Raw genomic sequence first — 25,844 nt, 5'->3', positions numbered from 1 at the left:
CACTATGTAAGATATATGAGACCGGGACTATTGTATAACTATAGTTTGGAGAAGGATATTTAGGAGGTTAAGTTCAAGCATTGTTGAAGTGAAAACTGGTACTTAAAAATGCTTAGTTCAAGTCTGTCAACTCATCAGTCTACTCAATCCCACAACACATTGCTCATGCATTATATCCCAGTCATCAGGCTTGGTGTTGGGAATATACCTCTGAATGATGCTAAGCAGTGGCTGTGGGGTGCTTTCTTTGTCTGCAGTTCTTCTGTGTATTGTTCCATGTCTTGGGCTGATGAGGTTTGTTTCCATGACAGTTTAAAAAGTTCCCTTCTTTAAGAAGTTTTCTGCTTGGAGAAGAAGAAATTTCTGTGATAGATGTATGGCTTAAATCTAGTGCTCTTTAGCCTATTGTTGTAAGGAAATTGAAGAAGGAACTTCAAGGGTGAAAAGGATATTGAGAAAACATAAAAATCATATGGCAGAGAAAAGAAAGAGCCCATCAGTATAAATTTATTGACAACATGTAAAGATTTATCACTTTTATGTGTTAGACTCTAACCAGTGCTTGAGGTTTTGTGGATATGGGTAGTGATACATGAGAGGTGGGATTTGGTTCAGATTGGAAACACGTTCAGCGGTGGCTGGGATAGAGAACCCAAGATTCACAGTGGTATGTCAGACAAATGGAATAAGGGATCCGAGAACGGTTCTAGACCTCAGCAATGGAAAGGAGAAGAGGGAAAAGATGCAGGTGCAAAGAAACAAAAGCAATGAGAAGACAGAGGGGGGCAGAAGGACGGCGTTAGAAACAGGGCTTCAAGAAGAGAGACCTGCAGAGTTGAAGTGAAAGATGAAGAGAAACGGTCCAGTGGGCAGCTACAAGGAGGAACATCTATTATAGGAAGAGAAAAAAAAATAGATCCAAGGATGATGGTGCACAGCTTTAATCCCAGTGCACAGGAAGCAGAGCCAGGTAGATTCCTGTAGGTTCAAAGACTGGCCTGGTCTACATAATGAGTTTCAGGACTGCCAAGGCTATGTAGAAAGACCCTGTCTCAAACCAACCAATCAACCAACCAACCCCCAAAACAAACAAACAAAGAGAAAGAAAGAAAGAAGGAAAGAAAGAAAGAGAGAGAAAGAAAGAAAGAGAGAAAGAAAAAAGAATTAAAGAAAAAGAATAATGTCTTCTGCCTATTTTCTTTTCCATTTTTGGTTTATTTATTTTTTAATTGTTTTTTATAGTACAGACTTTTACCCTGCTCCTGGTTCACCCTCCAACTGTTCCAAATCCCACACCTCCTCCCCACATCTCCAAGATGATGTCCCCTCCCACCTTACCAGACCTCCCTGGGGCCCCAAGTCTTTTGAGGGTTAGGTGCATCTTCTCCGACTGAGTCCAGACCCAGCAGTTCTCTGCTGTATATGTTTTGGGGGCTTCATATCAGCTTATGTATGCTGCCTGGTTGGTGGCTCAGTGTCTGAGAGATCCTGGGGGTCCAGGTTAGTTGAGGCTGTTACTGGTCTTCCTATAGGGTCACCCTCTTCTTCAGCTTCTTCCAGCTTTTCTCTAATTCAACCATAAGGGTCAGAATCTTCTGCCCATTGGTTGGGTGTAAATATCTGCATCTGATTCTTTCAGCTGCCTGTTAGGCCTTTCAGAGGGCAGTCATGATAGGCCCCTGTTTGTAAGCACACCATAGCATCAGTGAAAGTGTCAGGCCTTGGGGCCTTCCCCTGAGCTGGATCCCAATTTGGGCCTGTCGCTGGACCTCCTTTTCCACAGGCTCTTCTCCATTTTTGTCCCTGCAGTTATTTCTGACAGGAACAATTCTGGGTCAGAGTTTTTGACTGTGGGAAGGCAAGTCCATCCCTCCATTTTATGAGCCGTCTTTCTACTGGAGGTGGACTTTACAACTTACCTCCCCCCACTGTAGAGCATTTCATCTAAGGTCCCTCCCTTTGAGTTCTGAGAGCCTCTTGCCTCTCAGGTCTCCGGTACATTCTAGAGGGTCCCCCCCACCTCCTACAAGTTCTACGGTTGCCTGATTCCATTCTTTCTGCTGGCCCTCAGGGCTTCAGTCCTGATCATGCTCACTCTTCCCCTCCCTGTCATCTTTCCCACCCAGGCACCTCCCTGCCTGCCCCACTTGTGTGATTGCTTTCTTCTCCCACCCAAGTGAGATTGAGGACTCCTCACTTGGGCCCTTCAGCTTGTTAGCCTCAAGTTCTGTGGATTGTATCCTGGGTATTTTGTACTTTTTTGGCTAATCCACTTATTAGTGAGTATATACCATGCATGTCCCACTGGGTCTGAGTTACCTCCATCAGGATGATATTTTCTAGTTCCATCCATTTGCCCATAAAACTCATGATGTCCTCATTCTTGATAGCTGAGTAGTATCCATTGTGCAAATGAAACACATTCTATGTATCCATTTTTCTGATGTGGGGCATCTGGGTTGTTTCCAGCTTCTGGCTATCACAAATAAGTCTGCTATGAAAATAGTGGAATATGTACCCTGTTGCATGGTGGGGCATCTTTTGAGTATATGCCCAAGAGTTATATAGCTGGGTCTTTAGGTAGATCTATTTCCAATTTTCTGAGGAACCTCCAGATTGATTTCCAGAGTGGTTGTACCAGTTTGCAATCCCACCAGCAATGGAGGAGTGTTCCTCTTTCTCCACATCCTTAGCAACATGTGCTGTCACCTGAGTATTTGATCTTAGCCATTCTGAGGTGGAATCTCAGGGTCATTTTGATTTGCATTTCCCTGATCACTATGGACTTTGAACATTCTTTAAGTGCTTCTCAGCCATTCAAGATTATTCTCTTGTGAATTCTCTGTTTAGTTCTATACCTCGTTTTTTTTTGATTGGGTTATTGTTTTTGTGGAGGTTAACTTCTTGAACTCTTATATATTTGGGATATTAGCCTTTTTTTCAGATGTAGGGTTGGTGAAGATTTTTTCCCAATCTGTAGGTTGCCAATTTGTCCTAAGCACACCATAGCATCAGTGAAAGTGTCAGGCATTGGGACCTCCTACTGAGCTGGATCACAATTTGGGCCTGTCACTGGACCTCCTTTTCCTCAGGCTCTTCTCCATTTTTGTCCATTTGGTGTCTTGCTTACAGAAACTTTTCAGTTTTATGAAGTCCCACTTACCAATTGTTGATCTTAGAGCCTGAGCCACTGGTGTTCACTTCAGGAAATCTCCCCCTGTGCCAATGAGTTTGAGACTCTTTCTCACCTTCTCTTCTATTTGATTCCGTGTATATGGTTTTATGTTGAGGTCCTTGATCCACTTGGACTTGAGCTTTGTGCAAGGTGATAAATATGGATCTATTTTCATTCTCTTACATACAATTACCAGTTAGACTAGCACCAATTATTGAAGATGCTTTCTTTTGTCCACTGTATGTTTTTGGCTTTTTTTTTTTGTCAAAGATCAAGTGTCCATAAATGTAGGGGTTTATTTCTGGGTCTTCAATTCTATTCCACAGACTGGCCTGTCTGTTTCTGTACCAATACCATGTTTTTTTTTTCTTTTCTTTTTTTCTTTTTTCACTATTGCTCTGTAGTACCACTTGAGATCAGGGGTGGTTATTCTCCTGGAAGTTCTGTTATTGGTGATAATTGTTTTGGCTATCCTGGGGTTTTGTTTGTTTGTTTTTCCATATTAATTTGAGAACTGTCTCAAATTTTTTCCATGTCTATGAAGAATTGTGTTAGAATTTTGATGGGGATTGCATTGAATCTGTAGATTGGTTTTGGTAAGATGGTCATTTTCACTATGGTAATTCTACCAATTCATGAGCATGGGGAATCTTCCCATATTCTGAGGTCTTCTTCAACTTCTTTCTTTCTTTCTTTCTTTCTTTCTTTCTTTCTTTCTTTCTTTCTTTCTTTCTTTCTTTCTTTCTTTCTTTTTTTCTTTCTTTTTTTAAGATTTGAAGTTCTTATTGCTTGGTAAGAGTTAGACCTATTATTCGTGGCTATTGTGAAGGGTGTTTTTCCCTCATTTCTTTTGCAGCCTGTTTATCATTTGTATAAAGGAATGTTATTGATTTGTTTGAGTTAATTTTATATCCTGCTGCTCTTCTGAAGTTGTTTATCAGCTTTAGTAGTTCTCTGGTAGAATTTTGGTGGTTGCTTATGTGTACTATCATATCATGTACAAATAGTGATTCTCTGACTTCTTCCTTCCCGCTGATCTCCTTTTGTTGTCCAATTGTTCTAGTTAGAACTTTGAGAACTATATTGAATAGACAGAGGGAGAGTATGCAACCTTGTCTTGTCCCTGATTTTAGTGGGATTGCTTCAAGTTTCTCTCCATTTAATTTTATGTTGGCTGTTTGTTTGGTATATATTGCTTTTATTATGTTTAGGTATGTGCCATAAATTCCTGATCTCTCCAGGACTTATAACATGAAGGAGTGTTGTATTTTGTGGAAGGCTTTTTCAGCATCTAGTTAGATAATCATGTGGGTTTTTTTCATCATGAGTTCATTTATATAATGTATTATGTTGATGGATTTTCATATATTGAACCATCCCTGCATCCCTGGAATGAAGCCTATTTGATTATGTTGAATGATGCCTTTGATCTATTCTTGGATTTGGTTTGTGAGAATTTTGTTGAGTATCTTTTGCATCAATATTCATATGCAAGATCGGTCTGAAGTTTTCTTTCTTTGTTGGGCCTTTGTGTGGTTTAAGTATCAGAGTAATTGTGGCTTTATAGAATGAATTAGGTAGTGTTCCTTCTGTTTCTACTTTGTGAAATAGTTTTAGGAGTGTTGGTATTAGCTCTTCTTTGAAAGTCTGGTAGAAGTTTGCACTAAAATCATCTGGCACTGGGCTCTTTTTGGTTTGATTTTGATGACTATTTCTGTTTCCTTAGGAGTTAAGGGACTGTTTAGACAGTTTACCTGATCTTGATTTAACTTTGGCATGTGATATCTGTCTAGAAAGTCACCCATTTCATCTAGATTTTCCAGTTTTGTAGAGTATAGGTTTTGTAATAGGTTCTGATGAGTTTTTGTATTTTCTCAGTTTCTGTTAAGTCTTTTTTTCTTATTTTTGATAATTTGGATACTGTCTTTGTGCCCTTTAGTTAGTTTGGCCAAGGATTTGCCTATTGTGTTGATTTTCTTAAAGAACCAGCTCTTGGTTTTGTTGATTCTTTGTATAGTTCTCTTTGTTTTTAACCGGTTGATTCCAGCCCTGAGTTTAAATATTTCCTGCTGTCTACTCCTTTTTGCTTCTTTCTATTCTAGAACTTTCAGGTGTGCTGTTGTTTGTATGGGATCTCTCCAATTTCTTCATGAAGGCCCTTAGTACTATGAATTTTCCTCTTAGTGCTGGTTTAATTGTGTCCCATAAATTTGGGTATGATATGTCTTCATGTTCACTGAATTCCATAAAGTCTTTGGTTTCTTTCTTTATTTCTTCCCTGACCAAGTTATCATTGAGTAGAGAGTTGTTCAGTTTCCATGAGTATGTGGGCTTTCTGTTTTTGTTTTTATTGAAGTCCAACCTTCATCTGTGGTGATCTACTAGAATGCATGGGATTATTTCAATCTTCTTGTATCTGTTGAGGCTTGTTTTATGTCTGATTATGTGGTCAGTTTTGGAGAAGGTTCCATGAGGTGTTGAGAAGAAGGTATATTCTCTTGTTTTGGGGTGAAATGTTCTGTAGATTCTGTTAAATCCATTTGGTTCATAATTTCTGTTAGCGTCACAGTGTCTGTTTAGTTTCTGTTTCAGTGACCTGTCCAGTGGTGAGAGTGGGGTGTTGAAGTCTCTCACTATTATTGTGTGAGGTTCAATGTGTGTTTTGAGCTTTAGTAAAGTTTCTTTTACAAATGTGGGTGCCCTTGCATTTGGAGCATAGATATTCAGAATTGAGAGTTCATCTTGGTGGATTTTTCCTTTGATGTATATGAAGTGTCCTTCCCCAACCTGTTTGATAGCTTTTGGTTGAAAGTCTATTTTATTGGATGTTAGTGTGGCAACTCCAGCTTGTTTCTTGGGACCATTTGCTTTGAAAACATTTTTTTCCAACTTTTACTCTGAGGTAGTGTCACTGAGGTTTGTTTCTTGTATGCAGCAAAATGCAGATCCTGTTTATGAATCCAGTCTGATAGCTTGTGTTTTTTATTGGGGAATTGAGTCCATTGATGTTGAGAGATATTAAAGATAGATGATTGTTAGTTCTTGTTATTTTTGTTGCTGGAGGTGGTATTATGTGTGTATGATTCTGTTCTTTTGGGTTTGTTGTGAAATGTTTAATTTTTCATGTTTTCTTGTGTGCAGTTGCCCTCCTTGCATTAGAAATTTCATTCCAGCATCCTCCGTAGGGCTGGATTAGTAGAAAATATTGTTTAAATTTGGTTTTGTCATAGAATATCTTTGTTTCTCCATCTATGATGATTGAGAATAGTAGGTATAGTATCCTGGGCTGGCCTTTGTGCTCTCTTAGGGTCTGTATGCATCTGTACAGGATCTTCTGTCTTTTAGAATCTCTGTTGAGATCTCTGGTGTAATTCTGATAGATCTGCCTTTACATGTTACTTGGCCTTTTCCCCTTACATATTTTAATATTCGTTCTTTGTTCTATGCACTTAGTGTTTTGATTATTATGTGATGAGAGGATTTTCTCTTCTTGTCCAATCTATTTCACGTCCAGTAGGCTTCTTGTACATTTATGGCCATCTCCTTCTTTAATTGAGGGAAATTTTCTTCTATGATTTTCTTAAGGTTGTTTTCTGGCCCTTTGAGAAAATAATAATAATTTATTTATTATTAAATTAATAAAAAATAATTTTCTATTTCTATTATTTTTAGATTTGATCTTTTCATTGTGTCCTTAATTTCTTGATTATTTTGGGTTAGGAGATTTTTATACTTTGTATTTTCTTTGATTGATGTGTAAATTTCTTCTATGGGATTTTCTATACCTGAGATTATCTCTTCTATCTTTTGCATTCTGTTGGTGACGCTTGTATCTGTAACTCCTAATCTCTTTCCTAAGTTGTCCATTTCCAGGACTGCCTCCCTTTGTGTTTTCTTTATTGTTTCTACTTTCTTTTTTAGGTCTTGGACTGTTTTATTCAAATCCTTTACCTGCTTGATTGTATTTTCCTGAATTTATCTAAGGGATTTGTTTCTTCTTTAAGGTCTTCTACCTGTTTACCTGTGTTTTCCTGTAATTCTTTAAGGCAGTTTTTTAATATCCTCCTTAAAAGCCTCTATCATCTTCATGAGATGGGATTTTAGGTCATTATCTTGCTTTTCAGGCATGTTAGGGTATCTAGGGCTTCCTGTGGTGGAAGAACTGGGTTCTGATGGTGCCAAAGTATATTGGCTTCTGCTACTTATGTTTTTGTGCTTGACTCTGGCCATCTGGTTCTCTCTAGTGTTACCTGGCCTGGGTGTCTCTGACTGGAACTGGCCTCTGAGTTAGGGCTGGTCTCCTAGGAGGCAGGCAGCATTGTCTCTGGCTAGGGTGGCCCTCCTCTGTCTCTGATTAAATCAGGCATCCTGTGCCCCTGGTAACTCCAGACCTCCTGTGCCTTTGTTTACTGCTGACCTAGAAGGCTTGCATACTACAGCTTTTGGGTAGGTATCAGGCTGCTTCCCATGTGAGGAAGTGGGCTAGAAGGAAAGTGGACCTTGGGGTGTTCAGTGGTGGGGGAGGTGGGTCTTGTGTCAATTGGGCCCTATGGTTGTGCCAGCTGGTATGGGTATTTGGGCAAGATTCTCACGTTTGACTTTGGTTTCTGTGGATCTCCTGAGAAGAACACAGGCTGTAGTCTATCTTCTCCTTTTTAAAAAGGTAATCTCTTGTTTGAGTTGTTTTTTTTTTTTTCTTTCTTAGATTTTTTCCCAACCATTTAGGCAAATATAGTTGTTCTTACAACTTACAATTTTAGTGGGTACCTACTACTGACCCATTTTTATTTTTCACTCTCATAAGCAGTTTATAGAGCATCCCCCATAATATTCTTTTAAATTAATTTTTTGAGACTTTCATGCAACACATTTTGATCATATCCATCCCCTGGTGTTTACCAGAGCTGCCTCTCTTTCCTACTCTCCCAACTTTGTGTTCTGTTTTCTTTTTAAACCCATTGAGTCCAATTTGTGCTGCCCATATATTCTTGGGCACATGGATATATTCAATGAAACATATTCAGTTCATCAGGGCTACACTCTCTACCAGAATGCATCAGTTGCCAATGGCTATTCAGCAAGGATGGGACTTCATGCTCTCTCCAATCTCCAGGCTGGGCTTTGTCTGGCTTGAATTTGCACAGATCTTATGCATGCTATCACAATTCTTGTGAGTTTGTATGTGCAACTGTTCTGTTGACTTTGGAGAATACTGTGGCCTTGTAGTTGTCTACCATGTCTAGCTCTTAAAATATTTTTTGTCCCCTATTTCAGAAATTGTTTCTGAGCTTTGGGTTGTTATATAGTTGTCCTATTTAGGGCTGAATCTTTATAATCTTTTCTTTACACCCTGACCAGTTATCATTCTCCCTGTTACTCACCATATACTTGCAATGAACTTCTCTGAGGATGGCTCAGAGATGCATTAATTTATAGATAAAATGATGTTATCAAGAATTGATCTAATATTACATTTATTTATCTATCAGAGTAATAGTAGTAAAATTTCCTCTATGGATTATGACCTGTACAGTCAGAGGTTTTTGGCTTTGATAATGGTGGTGATAAGTATATATTTCATCTTGTGGAGCAGGACTTAAATCAAATCAGAACGTGGTTGGTTACTCCCATGACATTTTTGCCACCGTTGTATCAGTAGGCATATGTTATTAGGCCAGACATTATTGTAGCTCTCAGGGTTCACAGTTGTATAAGAATGATGACTACTTTCCCGCTCTGATGGTGTATATAACTCTATACCACCATGAAAACTAATCACTAGGATGCAGTTTTTAGGTCAGCACCAGCTTGGCTTCTCCATGTTCTATGTCTCAGGTATGTGATATCTTCAGGCATAGGGTCTTACTGTCAAGTTCTGAAAGGTTATCAAGAGATCTATAACATCCTTAAGGGAGCATCCCTTGATGGATTTCATTTTCAATATTAATTTTTAAAAAATATCTGATGACATATAAATGTCTAAAGACATTTATGGCTGAGTAGCAAGTAGTGTTAGCTGGACTGGGAGATTGTCATGTAAACAATAAGTCAGCAGTGAAATAAAAGCACATATCTTATTTCTAAAAGTCTTTCTACAGAATAAAGCAACTGTGTGTTGAAAAAAAAATGGTATTGCTATTTAAAAATCAAACTGGGCATGGTGACACACACCTTTAACCCCAGCACTTGGGAGGCAGAGGCAAGTGGATCCCCAAGTTCAAGGCTAGGTCTACAGAGTGAGTTTCAGGACAGCCAGGGATACACCGAGAAACCCTGACTTGAAAAAAACAAAATACAAACAAACAAAAATCATTTAGCTACATAGCTTTAAGTTTTCTTCTTGAAAAGCTTGTTCAGATACTGAAGGCTTTGTTGTGACTCACATCTGGTTCTAATGGCTTGTGCTTCTTCAGTGCCTTTACCCAGACCTCAGGATGTGAAACTCAGAGATGTGACCCACAGCACCATGAATGTCGTCTGGGAACCTGTGCTTGGAAAAGTTCGCAAGTACATTGTTAGATACAAAACTCCAGATGAGGAGTTCAAAGAGGTAGGTTGGAGATGAGAAAGGATATGGAAATAGTTGTGTTCCTGCAAGGGTTAGCAAAATAACCTTATCTAGGCTAGATGATAATGTGTTTTGAATATTTGTCACTTTGTTAATGAAAGACAGAAAACTTGTGCAGTCAAAACATTGTTTTGAAAATCAGTAATATATTGGACTGCATTAGATTTAGTTTGGAAATGTTCTGCTGTGATTTTAATCTCAAAAACATCATCCATCAGTGGATAAAGAGTTATAGAATCCGTGAGGTATTTCCTTCTCATCTAGTTGCCTTATATGGTACTCTCTAGTCTATGAATGACTAAAAGTTCCAAATGTTCTAAAAATACAAGGTTGTGAGAAGATGTGGGGGTTGGGGAAGGAAAGGGAATGTGTTGGATAATGGTAAGATAGTCAGTTGGGCAGGTCAGGGAGAAAGGAGGAAGAGGCTATTAGAGGACTGTGTCTTTCAGACTGATCTGTTTTGAGGTGATGTTGGGATGCACAACGTTTTACATTGTAATGTGATTCAAAATGGGAGCAAAATGAAGAAGCTGTTTTTTGGAAGATGGGTTTAAAAATTGGGTGCTCTTCCAGGGGCAGCCCAAAAGCTGTTGCTTGTACATGGGATGTGTTCTTCTAGGTAGGCTGCCTTGTCTGGCCTCAGTGGGAGAGGAAGTGCCTAGCCTTCCTGAGACTTGAAGTGTCAGGGTGTGTGTGTGGGGGGGGATACCCAGGGAAACCCCCACCTGCTCAGAGGAGAAGGGAAGGGGGTGACTAGAAGCGGGCAATGAGTGGGATATAAAGTGAATTAGTAAAAAAATAATTCGGTGCTCTTGAGGGAATTTTAATGCCAGAATTCCAGAGGCATTTTTTGTGAAACCAACCTTTCCTACCTTTGTATATATTTGTCATTTATATATTGTACAAGTTATTTTATATGTCTGTACACATCTGTTTAATTTTGGATTTTCATTTCAAATGGAATTACTGGTCAGTGGGTCTCAAAGCTCTTATGCATTACAAATGAGATTTGTATAAAAGATCATTTCTGAAAGTAGTAAGACAATAATATTAAAAGATGCAGATAAAAATAGTTTCTTTGATTGAAGCCACAGGCAGTCACTGCTTGCCTGAAAAATCAGGTTGTCATGGCTCTAGAACATACATTTTTTTCCTACTTTGGAACATTTAAGTTGTGCACATTTTCTGGAATTTTATGCAAACTGAAAATCCTGATTTTTTGGTATCATGATCCTTGTGTTTTTCCGCTGAGAGCTCTAGTAAGCAGCAGAAGAGAGGCCAGAGAAAATCCTTTCTAAGAGGCCCCCACTGCTTTCTTCCTGTTACAGGTGGAGGTGGACAGATCAAGGGCCAGCACTATCCTCAAAGACCTCTCCTCTCAAACCCAGTACACAGTGAGCGTTTCTGCTGTGTACGATGAGGGCACATCTCCCCCAGCAACTGCATATGACACAACCCGTGAGTTGCACCCTGTTTTACAGACATGTTGGAAATACTTAACGTGCTTGCAAATCTCTACTTATTGAGACATTTTGTTTCTCAATGTTCTTTGGCCAGCATTGATGATGCTAGGGTCTGTAGATTGTTTTCTTGTATTCTCTTCTTGTGTAAAATGCTATCAGGAGAAACAGAACACATAAGCCTCTTTCCCTTCAGCAGTTCACAATTTAGCTGTCAAGATAAAAGGTTAATGGAAAGTCCCAGGGTCATGAAAGGATGATCAGATGAGTGGGACTCAGAATGGGAAGTCAGACCCCAGAAGGAGAGAGGTGGCCTCAGGGACAGTATGACACAGACACCCAGGATAACCTGCTCCATTGCTCCATTCTGTTCCAAAGCCATGCTTTGCCTTTTCTGTAGTGTTTGACTCAGTGATCAGGCTTGCTGTTCCTTTCATAGTTACTCCATCCTCCTGATTCCTTCCTAGTGAAGGCAGAGGATTTTATTTTGTATCTCTACTCCCTGATTTAATTACTTAACTCAGTGCTGGGCATATAATGATCCAATCAAGTGCTCAATTTATAATAACTTGATCATAATATTGATTAAAATGAAAGCTGACAGCCAGTGCTATCCTAAACTAACAACAGGAGCCTCAAATGTAATTTAAAAATCTCGAGCATCTGCATTAAAAAAAAGATAAAGTGACTGGTAAAATTAAATTATCATTTCAACACTTCAGCATAACTATAAGTTGTCTCACACTTTCTGGAGATAGTTCTTATATTTGTATTCACAATGCATCTTAGTTTAGGCTAGCCACATTGACTTTTCAATATCACATGTGGCTAGTGGTTCCCACAGTACAGCACACATCTAGAGAATCTAAATAGCTTTCTGGACCTCTAATGGTGGGAACAGCACCAAGGTCTGGAACTTTTGCAGAAGCCAGAGTCTAACATCTTTGCCTTGGATACAGTAGGAGGGCTGGCTGTTAACCCACACCCACAGTCAGCATCTGCTTTGTTGGTGCCAGTTTGTCTATATTTGATCAGGGTAGTGTCAGTGCTACAACCCACTCCTTAATTCAGACATGCACATTTCTCCCTCTTTTAAACTTGACTGTGATGGGAGCTCTTGTAACCATTTTCATTTTCTCCTTGCTGCCAGTTCTCATCTGGTAAGAAAGAAATCACAGATAGAGAAGAAGATGCCGCTGTGAGTCCACAGTTCTGTGTATACAACAGATAAAAAGAGAGGAAACAGATAATTCAGCAATGAGATTAATGCTTTCAATGCATGTTTTCAAAAGCTAAGAGTTGAAATCTTAGGTGGATCTAAAAGGCATCCTTAATAGTTGAGTTGTTTTGAGCTGTACTATGGAAGTGGTACCACTATCTATTTCCATAGCCATTTTAACTCTATTCCTAGAACAAACTTCCCATGGGTTTGTGTATACTCTCATATAGTAGGCTTTGAGTCCCAGGAAATAGGGACATGATTGGTGATGAGAGTTCAGGAGTGATAGTCTTCTTTGTCAATCGTTACTATTTCTGGAGTGACTCTAATACTGTTTATAAAGTCCTTGCTTATGTCTAATATCTTTTTTTTTCCCATTTTTTATTAGGTATTTAGCTCATTTACATTTCCAATGCTATAATGTCTAATATCTTGAAGCATTTTCTCTACTCTTGTCTAACACCTTCAGGTCTTATATTAAGGTCTTTGGTTCATTTGGGGTTGAATTATTTTTTTCCAGGATGAGAAATAGGGATTTACTTTCATTCTTCTACATGTGATATGTAGTAAGTATATTTAGCACTAGATATCAAGTGCATTGTCTTTGCCGGGAGTGTATATTATTTTTGATGTTTTTGTCAAAAATCAAATTGGTGTAGCTGTATATATTTATGTCTTGGTCCTCTATTCCATCAAACCATACATTTGCTTTCTTTTTTGAGTCCGTGTCATGCTGTTCTTTGTAGTATAGCTCTGTAACATAGCTCTGTAACATCCTCTATCATGGTACCTCTGATGTTGTTCTTTTTGCTTAGGGTTTATTTATTTATTTATTTTTGTTTGTTTGTTTGTTTGTTTGTTATATGGGCATTTAAAAAAATTATATGAAGAATGACACTGGAAGTCTGCCTGAGATTCTATTCAATTTTTAGATTACTTTAGTTAAGACAGACATTTTCTCAATGTCTGTTCCTTAAATGCATGAGTATAAGAGTTCTTTTCATGTCCTGGTGTCTTTAATTTCTTTCTTCAGCCTTTCCTTATAGAGGTCGTTTATATCTTTGGCTACCTGATATAAAACCAAGTTAATTATGGCCAATGATCTTTTGATGTGTTCTTGAATTTATTTTTAAGTGTTTTTTTTTTAATGAGTTTTGCATCTATGTTCATCGGGAAGATTGCCTTATAATTTTGTTTTTGTTCTTTATTAGTTTTGGGATCAGGGTAATACTGACTTTGTTAAAAGAGTTTGGTAGCATTTATTCCTTTTCTTTTTTTAATGGAACATTTAGAAAATCATTGGTGTTACAATTTTTGTTTGGTTATTTATTTCTTGGTCTGATAAAATTCAGCAGTAAATATGTTTGGGTCAGGAATTTTTCTTTTGAGACTGGGCCTCCCTATATATCCCTGGTTTGCTTGGAAATTCCTACATAGACCAGGCTGTACTGAAACTCATAGGTATCTGCTTGTCTCTGCCTCTCCAATGTTGGAATCAAAAGTGTGTGCCATCCTACCCAGACTGGAATTTTTTATATAAAAATATTTTATTTATTCTTTGAGACATTCATAAATGAATACAATTTATTTTGAGCATGCCTACTCTCCATCTCTTCCTTTCAACTCCTATAGGATCTGCCCCACAGTGAATAAATACTCCTTCCAACATCATTGGACTTTTTACTTTTTTTTTTTACATTGTGGTTTCAATATTGTTGTTTGTAGATCTGTTTAAGCTGTTTATCTGGTCTGGATTATTTTTGGTAGGTGATATCCATCTAGAAATCCACTCATGTTTTCTAAGTTTTCCAATTTACTGGAATATTGTTTTTTAAATATATATCTCAATTTACTGAATTTCAATGGTATCTATTGTACTGTCTCTAAGATGCAATATCTTTTAATGGAAATTGTTGGATCTCTGGGATCAATGACAGACTGGGTGAGGACCATGAGCTGCCCAACTGCTGGTCACAGTTTGCACGTTGTATATTGCTGCTACACTAGATCCTTAAAGTATTGGTATACAAAACGTTTGGGAACCACACTAATAGAAAAGTGTTATTGAACAGTACTTTAAAAAGATCATCATTTTATCAGACCTATGCATTTTACATATTTTAGTAATCTATACATTATAACCATACACTGCTTGCCCTATGTTGTTTTTCAAATGAGATAAACTGATAAAATATTTCATTCTAATGCTATGTTTTGGCAGTTTTGGTTTTTACCATATCCTTTAAAATAAGACATTTTAATGGTATTAAATGGAATTCATAGTTTCCACTGAAACACATAGTCTTACCTTTTCTTATGATAGGGCGTGTTCCAGCCCCAACCAACCTCCAGTTTACTGAAGTCACACCAGAGAGTTTCAGGGGGACCTGGGATCATGGAGCTTCAGATGTGTCTCTCTACAGGATAACTTGGGCACCTGTTGGGAACCCAGATAAGATGGAGGTAACATTAGCTCTCTCCGTCTTTCCCTTCTGTCCCATTTTCTTTCTATTTGCTTATACGAAAGCCAGCAGACAGACATGGCAGCCAGAGCAGGAAGCTGGGAAGTCATGTCCTCAACTGCAAGCTAGGAGCAAATTAGAAGTGGAGCAAGGCTGTACACTCTTAAAGCCTACCTCTGTGATGTACTTCCTCCAGCAAGGCTTTACCTCCCTTTTGTCTCTCCAAACAGCACCAGCAAATGAGGACTGAGTATTCAAATCCCCGGGTCTATGACAGATTTCTTATTCAAAGCACCACCTTCCTTTAAAAAAAAATCATCTTTGACAAGTGGCTTCGGGCTCATGTACCTGTAGTGGTGCAGAAGAGCATTCACCTGTCAGCACAATGTTATTGGGGATGCGTCATCTAAATGGATATTAATTTAGTGTGCAAATGATTTTTCCTTTTTATCTAAGACCATTTTAAATGGAGATGAAAATACTTTGGTGTTTGAAAATCTGAACCCCAATACTCCGTATGAAGTCTCCATCACCGCCATCTATCCTGATGAGTCTGAAAGCGAGGACCTGAGTGGCACAGAGCGCACACGTAGGTGTTTAACATTTAAATAGGATTTTGATAGTTCAAAATTAAATGTTAAGAAAAGGAGCTACAGCTGTATCACTAACGATTTACAAATTCTGTTTTCTTTTAGTGCGTCTGATACCCTTAACAACACAAGGTAAAAAGTTAACCTATTGGATTGTCTGAATGAACAAAGTTTAAATTCACAAATAAGGTCATCAAATCCATTGTGAAAAGGCCTTCTGCACTTTAATAGCGAGGTTTGCCTTTTCCAGGAGTGGCCTTTCTTGAGACACTTGCTTTTTCTGTTACTTTTTGAAGAGTGTATGAGTCAGCTCGGGCTTCCGTAACAAAATACAGGATGGCATAAGCAGCAAAAACGTATATGCTGGTAATTCTGGAGACCAGAAGGCAGATTTGGTGCTGCAGGCCTGTAATTCCAGTAGCTTGGGAGGCTGAGGAGAATCATGTGTTCAAGACCAATTTGGTCAATTCAGTGAGATCCTGATTTATAATAAAAAACAAACAAACAAGGGTGGTCAAGATGACTCGGCAGGCCAAGGTGCTTGCCGCCAACCCTGACAGACGTAGTTAAAGCTGCAGTATCCACCGAGTTTTTGGAGGAGAGAATTGACTCCTTCAAATTGTGTGGCAGGGGTGTTCCACCATAAGCAAATAATAATAAAAAAATAGCATAATGAAGGGTCATGAGTAGAGCTCTTGCCTATCATCTGTAAGCCTTACCTTCAATCTCTAGTACCACTAAAAAATGTCTGGAGAATAGGATGTCCAAGATAAAGATACAATGGCAGCCAGTTCTGTTCTTGGGCAGGGATCTGAATTCATCTCACTGTTATGTGGCGGACAGAAAATGCTTCTATTTATAAAGACTAATCTCCCGTGAGGGACCCACTTTCATGGCATCATTGTCAAAAGCCCCATTTGCAAATTCTACTGCATTGAGCATGAGGGCTTCAAGAGGACAAAGTTTGGGGGGACACATTCATTCAGTACCAAATAACCGTTTAATATTCAATGACCTCATGGTTTAAATTTAATTCTAAACCCAGTGGTATGTAGCTCTCTTGATTTTCCTGGGAATTATACAGATTTTGTTTGTTTGTTGCTCTTGGTTTTTAGTGTATTGGGGGATTGTTCTATGTGCTAAATATGTTTTTAACAATCTTCTTTCAGCTCCAAAAAGTGGTCCACGGAACCTTCAGGTGTACAATGCCACATCTAACAGCTTGACTGTTAAGTGGGATCCTGCTAGTGGTCGTGTGCAGAAGTACAGAATCACCTATCAGCCTTCAACAGGAGAAGGCAATGAACAAACGGTAATTTGTTATATAAAATGTGTAACATGGGTAGGCTCTGCCTGCTGCTTTTCAGCTATTTCCCTGGAACATTTATAATATTCACCTTGTTAGGGCATGTAGGATTTCCTGTATTGGAGAGAATCATTTGAATTTAGCTGACTCTCCCTCTGGAGTGCATGACTGAGACACACAGGATGCTCTGGTGGGACCTGATAGTTGTTCTTCATAGCAAGTTCACACATGTGCCCAATTAGCATGATGATATCTAAAACCTTCTTGAGTCAAGGTAGATCTTTGATAGTTCTGATTTTATCAGATCTTTTGTTTCCAGATCTAGAAGTCCATTGATCTAATTAAAAATATTTACCAAATGGAGGAAATTGAGAATGGGAGTAATGCATGGAGCTGAGCTGTCATTTTTGCTGTTCCAGCCCTCCCTTATTTAATAGAGCCTTTGTATGCCCCACTCATTTAATTTAGTGGCTTCTCTGGGATCCCTCCAGCTTTGCCTTTTATGAGATGCACAATTTTTATACAGATAGGGTTATGTTTTCAGATTCATTTTCAAATGTCTCTTGATGAGCTCTAGAGCTTTGCTGGTCCTTAGGGAAGCAGGGTATGGGTTATATTATTTCCTTATATAACCTCACAGAGAGACAAGGTTTGAATTTTCAATATTAAATGTGTTGAGCTCAAGCAAGTGGATCATATCTCTCATCAGTTTCAAAGGTTAGCAGAATTCAGGTTGGCAGTGGATACTTGCATGCAGTAAAGGCTCTTGCCTAGCAAATGAACTTAGCTGGACCACAGATGTTCCAATCCCATTGGAATGGCAGTCTATGAAATACTCAAAGCAACAAATCACTAACTCTGTGCTTATTTTGGAAAGTTGGATGGGAGATATAAGTAGACATCCATTTCCTTCCTTATAATATTAGGTCTTCTAACTAAGCCCTCCCAACCTGTTACATATCAAAAGTTTCACAAACACAGCTCTGTCCATCCGAACTCTTTTCTTCCACGACCCAAGAGGAGATGGTTTGAAATTAGCCATTGTAACTCAGTTTCTTCAAACTGAGATGGCTACAGTGATCCATGAAGTGTTTTTTTTCTCTTTTTCTGGAACTCCGATCGTTTGAGTGAATGGGTGCTAACTTGGAAACATCTGTTAGTACTAATTCATCCAGACCTTTCCATGAGCCCTTCCCGTGGGCAGCGCTCCATTTGCGTGCCATTTTCATGTGACTTTAATTACCATGGCATAAACATCTGAATTCGGTAGACTGTTAACAAATCGTACAAATTTTCTTTCAACAAGATAGCAAGAGGGCTTTGACTAACGAATTAAAAACTTCAGACTTCATAATTGGAGGAAATTGAGACGTTCATACCTCAAGGCTGGTATCATGGAGATCACTGGGAACCACTGCCTGAGTGTGGCTTGGCGAGGGGTCTGGTCACGTGGTTTACACAGCTAATGCTGTTAGAGTGGCAGCGTTTGGGGGAAACACCAAGAGCTTTACATCCTTTGCCCAACCATTTAAATGTGTTTCTAAAGCAAATAAAAACCATCTGTAAAATAACAAGAATAATACTGAATGGTGTGGAGCCTGTAAAATTACACAGTTCTTTGGTATCTAAAAGACCCTTTGTAGCTTACTTATGATTAATGCCTTATTTTTGGGAAGAGTTCTGTGAAATGTGTTTTGGATGAAATTTTGCAGTGCTGGCGGCTCGCAATTTGAAATATCTTTTTTTTTTTTGAGCTCCAGTTTAAAGCTTGGAATCCTTTTTCATGACTCGAGACACATACTCTACATATAAAATTATGCCATGAGATATATTTTAAGCCTTCATTGTGGGACATGGCTCCAGAACTTGGCAAGGGTCTCAAATAGTTCCCTCAGAGAAAGAATAAATTAGTGACTTGGAAAGAGTAAGGCTGATGCTTACCAAGAAGTGTTTTCCTCAAGATCACAGTAGGAGGACGGCAGAACAGCGTGCTCCTGCAGAAACTGAAGCCTGACACTCCATACACCATCACGGTGTATTCCCAGTATCCCGATGGTGAAGGTGGCCGGATGACCGGAAGGGGAAAGACCAGTAAGTGAGACCAGAGTCCCTGTAGCTTCTTAATTATCACCACGGAACCAAATCACACTTCTACAAACACGGAGGAAGCAGAATGTCTTACAGATCTTTTATAAAATTAAAAAAATTTAAGAACATTTTTAATTGAAATTACCTTACTTCCGGTTCCCTTTCCTTTTCCTTCTAGCCCTGCCCACCAGTTGCCTTACTTCAAGTTCTTCCGATGACCCTCTACTTCATTCTTAAGCCTTTCTCTCTTTATCTCTCCCTCTCTTCCTCCCTCCCTCCCTCCTTCCCTTTCTTCTTTCCTTTTTACTATTTCTTTCTTCCCTCCCTCCCACCCTCCCTTTCATTTTCCTTTTTGTTTTTTTGAAACAGATTCTCTCTATATAAATCTGGTTGTCCTTGAAATCACAATGTAGACTAAGCTGGCCTTGAACTCACAGATATCTATCTGCCTGCCTCTGCCTCTTAAGTGCTGGGATTAGAAGCATGTACCACCATGCCTGGCAATAGGCTCTTTTTCTCTGAGATGTGTGTGTGTGTGTATGTGTGTGTGTGTGTGTGTGTGTGTGTGTGTGTGTATGTGTGTGTGTGTGTGTTTACAAATGTATGTAAATACAACCAACTGAGTCTGTTTTTGTTTTTTGTATGTATATGGTTTCAAGTCTTGCCACTTTGCATTGATTAACCAATAAAGGGGCTCATCTCTGGAAGAGGTTAATGCTCCTTTTACCAGAAGTTGATCATTGCCTGTAGTTCTTTGTCTAGGGGTAGGATCTCATGAGAAATTCTCCATTCCATGCCAACCTGCCCATTGGTATTTCTATTGTTCGGGTCTTGCTTATGCAGCCATTTTTAGGAGAGACTGTTTTCACTGAAGACTTCTGAATATTCTTACAGTCTTTCTGTCTCCTCTTGCGTGATACTCCCTGAGCCATAGGCGAATCTTTTAAGATGGTAGTTGTTCTTTTTAACGTCCTTGCTTGTGATAATGTCTTTATTTGTGTAAACAAAAGATGTCATTATCTACCAGGATCAAAAACAAAAAGTTCAGGGATCCATAATGTCCTACAGATAGATGAGACATATGTACCACAGAAGTGCAAATCTTTTGCTTAATAACTACTTCAACAAACATCTATGGGGTGTTTGCTATGTTCTAGGTGGCTTGAAGATATTGTTTAACTTGTATTTTAGATATAATTTCTAGTTAGAGCGTCACTAGAGTGTACTTCCTGTGTATTCCAGAACCTCTGAATACCGTGAGGAATTTGAGAGTGTATGACCCGTCTACCAGCTCTTTGAGTGTCCGCTGGGACCATGCAGAAGGCAATCCTCGTCAGTACAAACTCTTTTATGCCCCAACATCAGGTGGCCCAGAAGAACTGGTAATTATTATTTTTTGAGACAGGGTCTTTGTATGTAGCCTTGGTTTTCCTGGAACTTGCTATGTAGACCAGCTTGCCCTTGAGCTTACTCCTAAATGGAAAATACTAGTCTGTTTAAACTTCAGGAGATCAAAATGGAAATAGAAAGAGGTAAATTGTTTAGAAGTGAAGAATTTATATTAAGGTGAAGGACTTGATAGAGAACTCATACTTGATGTTTTGGAGCCTAGGAAGTAGGGAGACAGTGGGTTGGGTGCTGGTGGGAACCAGGAGATAAAGTGAGACGTTGAATGCAGAGACTTTATAAAGTTCTTGTAATCACATTAAGGTAATGCTTTCGGTTGGTATTTTATTATTTGAAGGATTAGCCCCTTTCCTATTTTTGAATTCAATATTCTGCTCTGTGTTTTATTAAACTTTTAGGTCCCAATCCCCGGGAATACCAACTATGCCATTCTTAGGAACCTGCAGCCAGATACTCCATACACCATCACAGTGGTTCCGGTCTATACAGAAGGTGATGGCGGGCGCACATCAGATACTGGAAGGACATGTGAGTAAAAAGCAGAATTGGCTTTCCATTGTAGACATTGATCTCCACTGTAAAGAACACATTGAGCAATGAAGAAAATTAGAAAGAAAGTCAGAATGAGAAGATTAAAAGTATCAAAATGACCCACAGCTCCCTTTTTGAGCATCGACCTGTTGGGTCTTGTCATTGGATTTTATAGCTTAGGTTGCTGAAACCTGTTCACTTTACCACTTGGTTGTGATTTTCTCTGGTTTGCTGCTTTTGGTGCTATTTGCTTTTATCGACTATTAATGTAGTCAAACCAGTTTAAATGCTTTTGCTAGTCTCTCTGGATATTGCTTAGCCTTTTGTGCATGCTTAACACTTTATGACTTTTAAAGCATACTTGTGGCTGGTTGAAGGGCATCAAGCATGGGTAGTTTCCTCCAGGGTACAATCAGGGATCTAGAGAGATGATGCTGTTGGTTAAGCTAGAGTTTTGGGTTAGTAAGCAGATTTAATCTCCTAATTTTATTGATGGAAGATAATTGAGAACTGACTTGTCTCTTCATTTCATCTTTTCTTTTAATCAGAGAAGATATTCCAAGCTAGTGTTGAATAAGGCAGGAATGAATGAAAAAAATGAATGATTGAAAGCAGCTGACAGAGGCATCAATGGGAGGAGAGGTCCTTGGTCCTGTGAAGGCTCGATAGATGTCCCAGTGTAGAGGAATCAAGGGTGGGAAGGTGGGAGAGGGTGGGTGGGTGGAGGAGTACCCTCATAGAAGGGAGGATGGGATAGGGGGTTTCTGGGAACAGGGTAAACGGTGAAAGGAGATAACATTTGAAATGTAAATAAAGAAAATATCCAATTTAAAAGAGAAAAGAAAAAGAAAGCAGCTGACTGAATCTATTTCTTTCCATTGGTTAGAAGACAGACCATATATATATATATATATATATATATATATATATATATATATATATATATATATATATTAGAAGGCAGAATATATGTGTGTGTGTGTATATATATATACACACACATATATATATTAAAATCTCTCCTCTGGCCCCACTACTTGTACTGGAAACTCAGCTACTTCTGTTTCCTTCTCCTTATTCCATGTTCCTTTATAGCCAGCCCAGGCCTGTGGCTCATGCTCATAGTCTTTTATTGAAAACAACATTGACTGGGCAAAGGCTAACTTTGTCGAATTTGCATTTGGAGAGTTTTCATGTACTTTTGTGTGTAGATAGAAGTATAAAGTGGATAGGATTTTATCCTATTACAGAGAGTGTAACTTGTGAAAAAGTGATGAAAAGCTTGACACGTATAAACAGACATGAGACATGGGCATTGGCTTTCCTTTCCTCAGTGGTGAGAGGACTGGCAAGAAACATCCAAGTGTATAACCCTACGCCCAACAGCCTTGATGTTCGCTGGGACCCCGCCCCAGGGCCAGTGCAGCAGTACCGCATTGTGTACTCCCCTGTTGCTGGTACAAGACCCTCAGAATCTGTAAGTAATTTTGCTGTCTTAGAGCTCAGAAAAGAATGTTGTCAACTCTGTTGTGGCTTCTGCCACAGCAGCTGGCTAGGGAACAATAATGGTGTCACTGCCTCTCATGTAGACTAGGTTTCCTGATTACTATGGTTGCATGTTTGAGTACCATTTAGGAGCTTTTATAACCCACCCACATGTTAGTACATAATATTTAAATGATTGTGTTTGTGAGTTATGACAGATGTAGTAATTATAAGTTTGCTTAGGAAAGAACTTGGGGAAAAAGTGAATTAGCTATGAGACATACTGTTTCTAGAGCTTTCAATAGTAGATACATTGAGAAACTACACAGTCTTTGCTGTGAAAATATTTTAATTACACATTTATTTATTAGCTCTTACAAACTACAGTGTCTCTTTAGTACTCTTCAGTATCTTATCCAAGTGCTAACCAGGCTGTTTACCATCTAAGGTCAGGTGCAAACAGACATGTTTGGGGTGGTATGGTCAGAGACTTGCAGCTAGCTTCCTGATAAATCTCAGATCTGTTTTGTGAGTAGGCCAATACCGTACAAATCTGAAGTTCCTTGGTATGAATAATAATAGCATCAAAATGCTGAAAGGGAAAGAATTTTATGGACTGACAAGTCTTTGCAAAAGTAAGCAATGATGGGCAAAGATAAGAAAATGATAAGCAATGAATGTATTCTGGAGTAGCATTGATTTTAATGTTCTTTTATATGGTATGGCATAATTTCTTTCTTAATGACTTTACCCTAATCCAAATTAATGCCTTAACACCAAATATCTCTGCCACTAGCATGGGATCCCTTCTCTCATGCTTATGTGACATTTAGAATCTACTCTGAGCAAATACACGTACATATTCCATTTATGAGTCTTTATGAGAAATGTAAATGGGAGAAAATTGAAGCAAATGTGTAAGGGGGATTTCTGAGAATAACTGTGTCTAATAATGAGCTAGAGGCAGATCTTGCAGAGAAGCGCACTTGGCTCCTGACATGCCTGGGCGCAGCCTTTTACGATAAATACTATTGTGCTGACTAACCGAGGACCTGGCAAGCATTAGCTGTCAGCAGAATTTGGCACATTTTTCTCCCCTTCAGATTGTGGTGCCAGGGAATACCCGAACGGTGCATCTGGAGAGGTTGATTCCTGACACACCCTACTCTGTGAATATCGTGGCTCTCTACTCAGATGGAGAGGGGAATCCCAGCCCCAGCCAGGGCCGAACACGTGAGCCAAGCATCCTATTTCCACTTTATCTCTTGTCACTGAGTGAGGGGTGGGTGGTAGGTGGTAGGTGAGGGACTCCGAGGACTTGGTACAGAACAGGGTAGTGTCTGCATGTAATCCTTCTTGGGATTTCCCACATTCACATTCTAGGCTCAGGCTGTGTGTCCACAGCTATCTTTTGTGCTGAATGAATTTCATTTGAATGTTAACAACAATATGAACCAACCACTACCCCCAGAGCTCCCAGGGTCTAAACCACCAACCAAAGAGTACACATGGAGGGACCCATGGATCCAGCCACATATATAGCAGAGGATGATCTTGTTGGACATCAATGGGAGGAGAGGCCCTTGGTCCTGAGAAGGCTCTATGCCCCAGTGTAGGGGAATGCCAGAACAGGGAAGAGGGAGTGAGTGGGTTGGTGAGCAGTGTGAGGAGGGATGGGAAAGGGAGTTTTCTTAGGGGAAACCAGGAAAGGGGATAACATTTGAAATGTAAATTAAAAAATCTAATGAGAACAAATAAAAAGAGTAAAACCTTAAAATCTGGGGTCTAAATAAAAGAGTTCTTTCCTCTTTGTCCCCTTCTTTTTTTAATGCAGTGTGTTTTATCGCTAAACAGGCACTGGAAATGTGAAGGCTTAGCCTCTCTACTTCAAGTGGAGATGGTTACAGTGGTTAAAACAATCCCTTTCTTTCCCAGGCTGCATATTTCAGTGCAAACCTAGCTCTGTCTTGTTGAAAGTTTAGTACATAACCATATCTCTGAAAGGGAGCGTGTCATGCTGTGTGGTGTCCCATGAAAACCACAGAAGGTAGTGTACAGCGTCACAGGGAGTAAGCATGATGAATGGTGACTTCAGCACCAGTAAGCACCTCCTGTAAGCTGGCCTGAAAAATGCTATCAGGTAAGCAGCAAAACCAACTGTATTTTATCTAGTTCCAAGAAGTGGACCAAGGAACATACGGGTCTTTGGGGAGACGACCAACAGCCTCTCTGTAGCCTGGGACCATGCTGATGGGCCAGTTCAGCAATACAGGATCATCTACTCTCCTACTGTCGGCGATCCAATTGATGAATATGTATGTATACTACCCACTGATTGGCATTTAAACAATCATTTCACCTGGTAGGAGGGTGAGATTAAGCTTCTTTTTGAGACGGTTACTCCTGAGCTCTTGGATCTTATGTGACAGGTCTCATGTAGTTTTCTCTAATGTAGGGACAACAGGAAAGTTCCTGCTTGAAACTTCCATGGTGAAACAGTGATTTGGGGATCATTTCCATTGTAAGGACTGACTGAAAAACTGTCCTAGTCTACATTTCTAACTGTTGACTCCCATGAAAAGGTCTACTATAATATGCCACACATTAATCCATAACTAGTGTCCAAACTAATATCCAGATGATGTGACTATTCCAATCTTACCCTTCTAGACCAATTCCCCTGCATGGTTTCCCCTTGGTATCTTAGTACTAGTGTCCACTTTCTCTAAACTCACATCTGTTTTCTGTAGTCTTTTGGTTTAGAATGTACAAACCTCCTGTTAGTTGGTTCTAGGTTCTATTTCTCCCTCCCTTCTCTATCCCTCCTTCTTCTTTCTTTGATTCTTTCACTAAGAATTAAACTCAGGACTTGGGGTATGAGAAACAATCTCTCTGCCATTGACTTACATTGAGAATCTCTTCAAACTCTTGGCAGTATAAATATTGTGTCCCCCTGGACACGGGTTCAAGTTCTTCATCTCTCTCTCCCCTCAATTCCCCAATACCCCCTTCCCCAATCCCTTCTCCCTTTCTTCTATTCCTTCTTCCTTTTTGTGGGACTGGGGACTAACCAGGGTCTTGTGTGTATACTTGTCAAGCACTCAAGTTAACCCCTCACGCTTCTTGGAATTTCCTTATAGTTGGGAAACCACAGTCACTGATATTTACTGATTGATTTCTGTGAAAAGCTCCAAGATTAGCTCAAATGGTGACTGTAAAGTCGTTAGACTTGTGGTTTGCAGCCTTGTTGCTAGCAGTATCCTCTTAGAACCTTTCTCCTTCCACATGCCTTTTGCATGTGAAGAACTATTCACTCTCTTGATTTTGGCACAACAATCTTGAATTGAAGTTCTGTTTTATTAAGAAGAAACAGGTAATTGTCAATTAGACTTTTTAAGAAGCAAAACAAGATAAACAATTTCAACTACTCATGCTTAGTATTTTTTTCTTCCATGCTGGGGAAAAAATGTTCCTATGCTTTCTGAAAATATTGAAAACATAATTTCTTTTAGCAGTTCAGTGTTTGTAGTTATGGGAGTCCAGGCCAGGAGGC

The 25,844-nt window shown here is 39.3% G+C and overlaps 1 protein-coding gene across 3 annotated transcripts in view; it reads left to right on the top strand.

Annotated features, from left to right (window-relative positions):
* The window catches only part of Col12a1 (collagen, type XII, alpha 1), a 122,155-nt gene that overhangs the window by 48,957 nt on the left and 47,354 nt on the right, over positions 1–25,844 (top strand). For all 3 annotated transcript variants that reach the window (NM_001290308.1, XM_006510797.4, XM_006510800.4), the window contains 12 exons: positions 9,589–9,725; positions 11,072–11,201; positions 14,746–14,885; positions 15,341–15,473; positions 15,580–15,606; positions 16,644–16,786; positions 18,742–18,871; positions 20,111–20,250; positions 20,674–20,803; positions 22,141–22,283; positions 23,395–23,524; positions 24,464–24,606. In NM_001290308.1, coding sequence (NP_001277237.1) covers positions 9,589–9,725; positions 11,072–11,201; positions 14,746–14,885; positions 15,341–15,473; positions 15,580–15,606; positions 16,644–16,786; positions 18,742–18,871; positions 20,111–20,250; positions 20,674–20,803; positions 22,141–22,283; positions 23,395–23,524; positions 24,464–24,606 — 1,526 coding nt within the window. The remainder of the gene's footprint in view (positions 1–9,588; positions 9,726–11,071; positions 11,202–14,745; positions 14,886–15,340; positions 15,474–15,579; positions 15,607–16,643; positions 16,787–18,741; positions 18,872–20,110; positions 20,251–20,673; positions 20,804–22,140; positions 22,284–23,394; positions 23,525–24,463; positions 24,607–25,844) is intronic.

This window comes from Mus musculus, chromosome 9 (assembly GCF_000001635.26).
Source record: "Mus musculus strain C57BL/6J chromosome 9, GRCm38.p6 C57BL/6J".
Lineage (NCBI taxonomy): Eukaryota > Metazoa > Chordata > Mammalia > Rodentia > Muridae > Mus > Mus musculus.
This window is presented reverse-complemented; position numbering and strand designations above follow the sequence as displayed.